The sequence below is a fragment of the Clytia hemisphaerica genome, unplaced genomic scaffold (assembly GCF_902728285.1).
Source record: "Clytia hemisphaerica strain Z4C2 unplaced genomic scaffold, Clytia hemisphaerica genome assembly, whole genome shotgun sequence".
Classification (NCBI taxonomy): Eukaryota; Metazoa; Cnidaria; class Hydrozoa; order Leptothecata; family Clytiidae; genus Clytia; species Clytia hemisphaerica.
Genome location: NW_027103918.1, coordinates 592,603 through 603,302, shown reverse-complemented (window position 1 = coordinate 603,302; position 10,700 = coordinate 592,603). Strand labels below are relative to the sequence as shown.

At 33.8% G+C, this 10,700-nt stretch overlaps 1 protein-coding gene across 1 annotated transcript; it reads right to left on the bottom strand.

Annotated features, from left to right (window-relative positions):
* Nucleotides 1–1,860: 1,860 nt before the first annotated feature.
* Nucleotides 1,861–4,421, bottom strand: LOC136809662 (uncharacterized). Its single transcript, XM_067066207.1, has 6 exons — nucleotides 4,316–4,421; nucleotides 3,896–4,046; nucleotides 3,485–3,679; nucleotides 2,907–3,018; nucleotides 2,186–2,344; nucleotides 1,861–1,947 (listed from the first exon to the last, which is right to left on the bottom strand). The coding sequence occupies exons 1-6, from the start codon at nucleotides 4,335–4,337 to the stop codon at nucleotides 1,861–1,863; spliced, it is 726 nt and encodes a 241-aa protein (XP_066922308.1). The 5' UTR covers nucleotides 4,338–4,421.
* Nucleotides 4,422–10,700: the final 6,279 nt, after the last annotated feature.

The following is a 10,700-nucleotide window of genomic DNA, read 5'->3' as shown; positions in this document are numbered from 1 at the left end:
AAAGTGACTGAATGAAGGCATTTCATCTTGTCTGAATGGATTGTCACTGCTGGGATTATATCACCTCTTTCTTTCCCTTTAGTATCTGTTCTTTTAAATCCTGTAAAGGGATGGAACCAAGTGGTTGCCTGAAAACATAAAACAATATTTATGAGGACGGCAAAATCTAAAGACAAAAGAAATGGGACAAAAGTTTTCTCGAGAAAAAAACTATTTGAGTACATTTCCGGTCCATGCAAGCTATAACATCTACCATCTAAAATCGGGCTCCGCTTTTCTTTGGGCATTGCAATTTTGCATCAGTGTGAAAATTGATGAAAAAATATTTAGTAGATTTTCAATAAAACTGTTTTTCCGGCTTCAATCTTTATAAATTTGGTTTCGTTGGAGAGATATTTGTGAGTGGAACAATTTGAAATAAAGAATTCTTTGAAAAAATTCTAAAAATGAAGAAAAAAATGAAGATCTTGTAGAAAAGTGGTATGACTATCATTTTCACTGAAGTGAATCCTTGATCATCGAACACCATCACTGTGAAAAAATTTCTCAAAAACAATCATTCAGTCAAAAGATATCAAACAAAGTTATAAGCTTATTGACGTCTAAAAACGCTGTTTTCTGCTGTTTTTTGGGGTCAGTCACTTATTAACTTTGTATTGAATAAATATTTCAGGGAAATTTCTTCACAGTGATGACCTCCTAAGATCAAAGAATTTCTCCAGTGAAAATGTAAGGTATAGCAGCTTTCTACAAGATCTTTTTAGAATCTTTTTAAAAACTTTTTTATTTTAAATTGTTCCACTCACAAATATCTCTCCAACGATACCAAATTTTGAAGAATTCCTTCAAAAGTTATAGGTAAAAGAAAAAAGAGTGCACACTTATTGTGAACTGACTTTAGTTACATTTTATTACCGAAAAGTTTCGATGTAAAAAAATGCACCTTTATTTGATACCATGTGGCGACCACTCTCAAGAGACTTCTCTCATTACCTTGAGAATATCAAATGAAAGTGCACATATAATGCGAATGGACTTTCTTTCCGTTTCTAAAAACTTACCTCGGTATCAGATTTAATTAGATCCAGGACTTCAACCCAAAACTTTTCTTTATCAATCGAATTGGTATGGACGGACTGGCCAACAATCTTGTTGTAGATAGCTGAGGGGCTAATATAGTCCCTATCATTCTCATACTGAGCGAGGAGCTAAAAAGAAGAAATATATATAAATATGTAGCCAACAATTTAATTTGATTTGACAATATATTTCGAAAACTGTGTTTCATTTTCAAGTCTAAGAAAGAAGAAAAAATATGTAAAAATATATAGAAATCTATATAATATTTGTTGTAACAAACACATCATATCAAACATACATCTTACCCTTACAATTTCAAAGCATAACTGAAAAAAAAATTCTATTTCAAGTCAAATCAATCACAAGCGCCTTGCTCTTGTATTCGTTTTTAGTGTTTAACGACGGTTTTTAATTTTCTTTTATCTTGATAGCCTCTAGGGTCATTAACTCAGCCTCTACGGAACGCATAGATGAATCAACAATGGAAACGTCATCTATTGTTACAGTTTTATTGCATCTACTAAAATGTGATCCCACGGGACTTGAGACATAGCGATGTTCTTTGAAACGACTTAGTAAATGTCGCATCGTCTGACCGACATAGCTCGCGTTACAGCGAGGACAACAAATTTGGTAAACTACGAAGCTTCTCATCTCTTTCTCAATAGTGGGCTTTAAGGGCAATAAACATGATCTCAGTTTTCTCGTTGTAAACACAATGATGCAGGGCGCATTACATTTTCGTAGAGCATTCGAAAACTTTTCACTTATTTTGCCTCATTACTCAACGTAAACTTTCATCTTTTCAACGAAAAAGAAGAAAACCACAGATTTGCATTCTGGAGCATGTACCTGATTGTCTTTTGTCTATTGTAGAAATTTGAAAGAAAAATTTCCTGGAAATCAAGCTCTGTATTATTAAAGGGTTAATAACTAGCATCTTTGTGCAAAAAATCTGAAAAGTTGAATGAGCCAATTTTGAGAAAAGCTGGTAACGAATATGAGCAAACTAACGAACGGACAAAATAACTAACGAACTTTCATAGGACTTCCACAAAGATTCAAAAAAAGAAAAGAATGAAAAGCACAATAAAAAATCACCAACCAGGAAAGCAATTATCACGTTGTCGAGCTTGGCGTCCAACAAGCGAGATTTAATGTCGTTGCGTGAACTGATAATTTCATTGGCAACTTTGTCTGCAAATCTTTCCATCGCTTTACAAACCATATCATTGTGCCAGGTACACCAGGCGATGAGAAATCCCTAAAATCAAGAGAATGAAACATGAAATATTTTTTGGTGTTGCCATGTCACAGGTTGTCATTAAACACACCGCTTGAGCACTGTGAACCATTACCTTAAGGGAAGAAATTTTCGCGGTTTTTCGCGGATTTTGCCTAAAACCGCGAAATTAAGTTCCCGCGAAATTTTACAAAATTGCCAATCCGCAAAATTAAATTCCCGCGAAATTTAATTTATTTAACGCATTCCCCAAATTCGTACTATTTCAAGCCTTAAAATAGGTTTTTTGCTTATTTAATAACGCTTTTGGCCAAAAATATCCTGCAACCGCGAAATTAAATTCCCGCGAATTTGTCGAAAATTGCTGAGCCGCGAAATTAAATTCCCGCGAAAAAAAATAATTTGATCAACCGCAAAATTAAATTCCCGCAAAAATTTCTTCCCTTAAGGTATAATTTTTCACCTATGATTTTCAAAAGAGTAAATCACCAATACTCTCATTCTTTTCTATAAACTCTGTTTTCAATGTGATTCTAATAGAATTAAGTAAAAGCCTTCGAAAACAAAAAAAACAATTACTTACAGGATTTGATTCAACCAATTTTGTCAAATCATTATCCAAAGCCCTTTTGTCTACGACTTTGTCGAAGTCTTCCCCCTCTTCACACGTCATAATTTGGATTCGTGTGTCCAGCCTAAAGAAAATTGACCAATGACTTATTCTACTCTTTAACTTGCTAACCGCACTGACACAATTTCAGTATCTTTAAAGTCATTCGTAGGCCCAATTGTAAAATCCATGTAAGCCAAGCTAATTTGAATCCACACCCAAGGATCAAACGTAGAAAACTTTAGCAATATGAAAATCATATTAGATAATTATGTCTCCAGCCTGGCCCAAAGTTTTTAACCTCGTTTCGGGCTAAAACTTGTGACCACCCTAAAAATGAAAAAAAAAAGAAGTCTTCGGCTTGCCCCAAAGCTTTGAGGGGACTGACAGACACAGTTACATACATACACACAATATTCTAACTCAACTAAAGTTGAGAATATTGAATCCCTCTAGTGAATGGAAAAATGTAAAAAAATGTAAAATGACTGTATTAAAGTAGTCAAGACTGTTCGAGAACGTATTTAATTAAAATTAAATTAGATAATTACTTTATGTGTGGTATCAGTTGATTTGACGAGGCGAGCAGAGATGCTTTCGGTTTAAGTGTTCCACGACCAACTGAATGACACCCATAGTTGTCGTGAGCTTGGTTTAATGCCTTTCCAACCATTGGCGAAGCAATCTCTAGCTCATTGAATATAATGACCATATTAGACAAAGCTAATATTTGTAATTGTTTTGTCCTTAAGTAAAAGAAATAAAAAATCATCAGTCTGATGGTGCATTTTATATTTGAAAACAGAAAGCTTTATTCATGGTCCCCAAGATGTAGGTTAGGAATTTTCAGGCGTCTGTGTAATTGCGCAAAAATTTCAAAGTACTAAAAAGTTACCTACAATACCTTCTCAAAGTAAATAACTTTATTCCCTGCTTAAAAGATTTTAAAGAGACAAACTTACAAAGTTGTTCCAGCACCACTGCCATCACCACCAGCAGCAGCAAAAGGATGGCTGGTTGAAGGTATTCCTTGGCCATGAGCTACCAATTTTTGAATGGAAGACTTCCCAACAGACTTATCCCCAGTTGCAAGTACAGCATACTTTGATTCAGCTAAAAAATGTGTAAGTACTACTCTCAGTCATAATTATCTAAATCATAGATATAAAGAAGTCAATGGGCTCTTCCAGAAAAAAAATTTACATGGGGGTGGAGGATATAACAATTTTTAGTGATTTACCCCCGGACAGGGTGACTTTTGGCCCCCCGGACACACCAAATTACCCCCAGACAAGGCAAATTTTGATGACAAATAGTGACCTCTACTAATGGAGTTTTGATTGAGATTAGTGGCAATTGAAAAGGGGATAGTATTTCTATACCTGCAAGCGTTTCGTGGTGCATTACGCTCAAGAGCCGTGTCAATGTGAATGAGATTGCTTGTATCACAGCATCTCGATTACATCGGTAATGTTTTGTCAATGATAATATACTATACAAAGGAAAAAATAACAACTAGATACAGCTTCAGACAAAGTAGTTCATTTTCTCATAGACAACAATACCTTGAGGGAATCTCCCTGACAAATAATGTTTGAAATATTTCAGGCAAGGGCAAGGCTTTATCATTATTTACTAATTTTCTAAAAGCCCTGATGGTTATTTTCTTTTTTTCCTTGTAAAAATCTCTTTGTTTTCAATCATCAGAAAAGGTATTAGTAAATTGAATAAAAAGAGAAAAGATACCTTCCAAACTTTTTCTTTTACTTCGAATTGACAACCTTGCAATTCCTTGGAAATGATGTGAGATTTTTGAACTTTGGATAGGATAAATCCATCTTTAATGTGAATCTATAAAATAAATAATTTGAAGACATGAAATCTTTCATTTTGCCAATAACTCGGGTAACTTAATGCATGTCCCAAAAATGCATTAATTTTTCCGCCCCAGTTCCAGTCCCTAAACCATAACAAAGTATACATTTTTGGAAGCGTATTTGGATGTAGAATACCGTATTCGGTGTAACTTAAATTCTTTCTCAGCAGAATTTGAGTTTTTTTAAGAAAACTTGATTATGACGTCATTATTTATGACGTCATAATTTTAAAAAGTTAAATATCTCAAGAACTAATACTCAAAACTTTATAAAATTTGGACCAATGAAAGAACTCATCAAGAGGAGGAGAATCTTTTTTAAAAAAATTTAAAATTTGCTGATGTCAGCATTTTATCGCAAAAATTCGAATTCTTGCAATTTCTGCTGATGTCATTAATTTTGGTAAATTTTTTCAAAATTTTTTGAAACATCTCAATGTACTCTACCACTGGTCCAAATTTCATAAAGTTTTGATTTATATTTCTCGAGATATTCAACTTTTTGTATTTATGACGTCATCAATCATGACGTCATAATCAGGTTTTCTTAAGATATCTCTAATTATACTGAGAAAGAATTTAAGTTACATCGAATACGGTATTCTACATCCAAATACGCTTTTAAAAATGTAAAGTTTGTTATGGTTTAGGGACTGGAACTGGGGCGGAAAAATTAATGCAATTCTGGGACATGCATTAAGTTACCCGAGAACTCATTTTAGTGAATGGTAAAATCTTTTGGTTTGGAAGTAATTTTGGCGAAAGAATATTTTGCGCTTTTTCAGCAATTTTGATGATATTCAGGAACTATTTTAGCAAACTACTAAGAATTTTATTTTTGATGATGTAGCAAAATATTTAATTTTGGCTAATTTTGGCAAATCCAGGTGCAGCAAAGTTTGGTGAGAAATGAGAGGTGAAGAGAGAAATATTTCTGCTTTTAAAATCATACTTCATCACAGAGGTCTCAGTATGGAAATTTTTTTATCAAAGAGACAATGTAAAGGAGTTAACTTCAAAAAAATAATTGTGAGATACACTCAGTACCAAAATTCCTACTTGGGATATTGTTCTTACCTTATCAGAAAGTACCCATACACCATTCTGGAAGCCAATAAAGGGAGCAAGCCTGTATTCCCTTAATTCACTACGATCGATCATTGACTCCAAATAATTGTAAAAACTATCCATAACATTAGTTTTTACAACGTCGTATATATGGACTGAGATATCCTCAACCTCTTCGAGAGATTTCCAAAAGATATCTTTAGATTTGAAGTCAAGGGATGTTCTGAAAAAAGACTTCAATGCTTTATCTACTTGTCTTAAAAAAATATAGACTGCTGGTACTCCTCTTTATAAGGGGAGGGGGAAGATAGGAATTAACACCTCAATGACAGTAATAATATTTTACTAAAGATTTAAAAAAAAATTACCTTTCGATGATCTCGTTGGAGTTAACTTCCTGCCCACTAATAACATAAGCACAATGAACCTTTTTCAAACTATCATTTTTCTTTAAAAAGCCAACTTTTCTTATTACGAAAGAGAAAGCCCGAAGAATCGGCCCCTCGCCAGAACGAACGTAAGTCTTCCCATTTGAAATTATGAAAGAAACTGGTTCATTTTCCTGAAACAAGAAAATATACTATTAAAACAATCGACATAACATCTACATTGTATTATTACATTGTAACATTGTAATCTTTAACTACACTAACTGCACAATCAATTTTCAGAGAAAGATTTAATGAATTAAAATTACCTGGATTTCAATAAGCTCTTGTGATTCCATTTTGATTTATAATGATCTGAAATTAAAATAAGAAAAGATAATTCCCACAATATTCAGAAACCCTTAAATTTTAATAACACCCATAGATCATGGGAAAAAAGACAAAGACATGTTTTAACAAAAAAATTTTTAATTTCAATTTTGAATAAGTTCTTATTTAATAAAATATATTGTGTCACATATAACTGAAGAGAAAAACCGGCTATAATAAAATTGCACAGCTCAGATGAAAGTGAGCATAATGGGAGTAAAAGGTTAGTTTGATAAAGATAATTGGAGGTTAAATTGTATCTTTGCTCTGGTAAGAAGCCTTCCTGAGGACAAAAAAAATTAAATAAAAGCAAATAAAAGAAACTATTTCACCTTAAATTTTGGCAAATTCTTTAAAAAAAACTTCACCTTCAACAAAAGTACATTTTTCCTATAATGGCTGCATGACAAGAAAAAGAATCCTCAAGCTTTGCATATAAATAATACACGTTTTTTTTTAAGAAACACACTTTTAAGAAACATGAGGCTCAGAATGCCTAAAAACTAAGAAACATGCTGAGGCTGAGAATGAGAAAATAGCATATTCAAATTCGTTTTTTTAAGAACCTTCCAATCCAGCCTTCCATGAGGCTGATTACCTTAAAGGAAGAAATTTAATTTGGCGGATGGCCAAAAAAGTTTATTAGAGGGAATTTAATTTGGCGGATGGTTGAAAAAAGCTAAATTTGGCGGGAATTTAATTTGGCGTTTGCTGAAAGATTTATCCGTAAAATGGTGTAAAAACAGCAAAAAAATTGCGAAACCACCTTAAAAGAGATATTTTGCGGGAATTTAATTTGGCGGATGGCAGAAAAAAGAAATTTTGGCGGAACTTAATTTGGCGGATTCTGGCCAAATCCGCCAAATTTTCTTCCTTTAAGGTATGTCAAAAAGTTTAGAAACATGTAAGAAACATTTAAGGCTCAAAAGGCTGATTTCTTAAGAAACATTGAGCCTGCTTGGTAAAACTAGTTTCTTAAAAAAAAAAAACGTGTATGGTATAAACTAATTTTTACGGGCAGGCTCCCATAAAATTAATTCTCTTTATATTATCAAACACAATCAAGCATGGCAACCATCAGTAAGATTTAATTCACAAATATTCTATGATCAATACTCCGCTAAAATTAGTTCCCTGCTAAATGTAAGGAGCTCTATTTCCCTTGAAAACAAATTAGAAAAATTTGAGATGAAATAAAAGGGAAAAACTAAATAAACATAGATACAATCAAATTGCTATTTTACGCTCGAGATTCAGCCACTCTCTTGCAGATTTGCTATATCGAATCTTTGAAGATATTTCAGCTTCAGTTTTCTCATCTATTTCATAACAAGCACTTCTAAGAACTTTCACTTCATTATTGAACACTTTTGTTATTAATGATGTGCCATCGTTTTTTGACATTTAATCGTACAGCAAGAGTGTTTCAAGAGAAGACCACTTTCCTTTTGAAGCTTTTTCTCCTTTTTCAAACATAAAGTCACGAGTTGTTTTTCTTGTGTTGGATAACTGTGGTGCTGGGCGTTGCCGGTTACTTGTCTCTAACTTTGCGATAGGTCTTGTTCCAAGAGGGTTAGCACAATTAAAACATTTACAAGTGACAAGACAGCCAGACTCGTATGCTAGACAGGGGCAGCGGGATTTCCTTTCATCTGAATTGCAGCTTGTAGAGTTCTCCTTTTTTGAGGTTCTTCCACATGAACAGGCAGAACGGGGTTTTTTTTGCCCCAATTGTTTTGAACCTTTCTCCTTAATTGGGGTGTACCCTGACTGGTCATATGAAATCATGATCCAATTATTTCTTGTTTCATATACATGTTTGTTTGGAAAAATTGGGAGTACAGGGAGAACGGAAGATGAAGTAAAGATAATGAATACAATCTCAATAAAATCAGCAGCCATGAAAATATTTGAAATTTGGTTTTTACAAAGTACTTGAAAATTACCCATTGCATCCGTTGTGAATCCCTTGGATTCTAAAAGCTTCGCACAATCTTTCTTGACAGAGCAAAGCTTTGAGATTTCTGTGGCTATGGTTGACAAAAGACCATTGGTGTCAGATTCAAAAACGATGAATTGTTCCTTTTCAAATCCAGCATTTAATAGGTTATCAACCTTTCCATATTCAAGAACTTCATCTCTGAAACACATCTCTCTTTGTTTGTGCGACTTAGAAATTATTTCCTCAATATTGGCTATCTTCATGAATGAAGAAATCTTCTGAAGTGTTGTCAATTGGGTCAGAATTGGATGATTGACTGCAACTGATTTCTTTGAACACCATTTTCCAAGAAAATTATCAAGGTTAGACTCAATGGCTTGCATTGATGATCCACCCACACCAAATATTTCATTACTGACCAATTCATAGCGATACTTGGCAGCCTTGAGTTTCTGGTTCCACTTGAAAAAAACACCTAAGTGTTTGAGAGTTGATTGCAGTTTTACTTCTTTGTCGTTAATGATGACTGTAGGATTTTGGAATGGACAATCTCCAGATATAACAAACTGTGTCTTTTTGCTGTTAAATTTTAGTCCCGTAGCTAGACCGTAGGATTCACATAACGAAAGCATTTGCTGAAGATGTTTGAGGTTTGGACTAAGCAATATCAGGTCGTCAGCGAAAGCGATGATAGAAGTGTTGATACCAGGATCAAAGAAGGTTCCAATGTTTAAGTCTCTTATTTCCTTGAGGATGTCCTCTGTGTATATATTATATAAATACGGCGAAAGTATAGAGCCCTGTCTGACCCCTTGTGACAATAGAAAGGCTGACGACGTGGTGTTTTGGTACTTGAAGATCCTGTTTTGGTACTTGAAGATCCTGTTGTGTATAATGTCGCCCCTGCAAAGCGTAAAATATATAATACCCGACATTTGCATTTGGCATTCGAATTACGCAACGTACCTCGTTCGGTGCAATCAGTTAAAACGGATTTATATTCTCTGGGATATAATTTCGAATTGATCAATGAAGAGATCAAATCTCCAAAGCTTGGACTTTTGTGTCAGGATATGAAGAACGATACTCCAGAAAAACGGCCGGAAATTTCACAGATTATCAAAAGAGTTGAACTGTTGAAATATCACTTTTGATTGATATGCTTTTATGACTTTTTTGGATTTGCAAATTTAATTGTGAATAATATCACCACTAACACTAGGATTTTATTTGAATAAAGTTACTCTACCGGACATTCACTTCAAGATTGTTTTTTTTTGTTTTAAGTTTTTTTCATTATACTTTATTTCTCTTTTGTTTCGATTAGGTATCTTTCTTTTTCCATTTCATTATTAACGTAGGCAGAATTTGCAGAGTTTGAGTCCCACACAATTAGGCTCCAGACTTCTTTTTTGCATATAATTTTTGCTTTTACAAATACTATTGATTGTTTTCGTTGGAAGAGTTTAATTTTTACTAATAATTGAAACTAACAACTCTCATTTACGACCATTGTTTCAATCTTTGAATATACCAAAATTTATAATTACGGAATAAAAGTTTAACGAGTCGAATCCATAATGTTCCCTATTTAATTTTCGATAGTTTTGAGAAATATTTTTTCTACCTTAGTCGTGATTCATCTCCTTTGTCCACACAAGTACATAAGAATTCCTAACTGTTTAGAAAATGTAACGGTTAAACTTGCTCCGGACATGCTAAAGCTCGGAAAACACGGATAAATCGATAATTTCATTACTGTCAAAAAGCCTTACACATTCTCCAAGCCGTCTTAAGGTTCTCTCCAAACTGTCAGTTTCGGAAATTTTTTCGGGCATACAGAGCGAACCCGAATTGCGCAGCATATAGCTAGCCCAAGATAAAGTTATTGTTTTTAGATTTAAACGGATTGTTTTTTTTAGTACGCCAGCCTGGTGCATGCAAGAATCAATCCCTTTGACTAAAAAAATCCGAAACAAATCCTGAATTTTTGCGCCCTTTGCAACGTTGAATCTTAGACCGGCCTGGAGAATCTAAGGCCATTTGACGGTAGACGTGTTTTTGCTGATAAAAATCAGAATAAATTTCCAAAAAATTCTTGTGTTCATTATCCTTACACAAAG

Coding starts and splice junctions, on each gene's coding strand:
- LOC136809662 (XM_067066207.1), bottom strand. CDS start 4,337: ATGCACCACGAAACGCTTGCAG. Junction 4,047..4,315: donor GCACCACGAAACGCTTGCAG/GTATAGAAATAC, acceptor CACATTTTTTAG/CTGAATCAAAGTATGCTGTA. Junction 2,345..2,906: donor AATTGGTTGAATCAAATCCT/GTAAGTAATTGT, acceptor TCTTGATTTTAG/GGATTTCTCATCGCCTGGTG.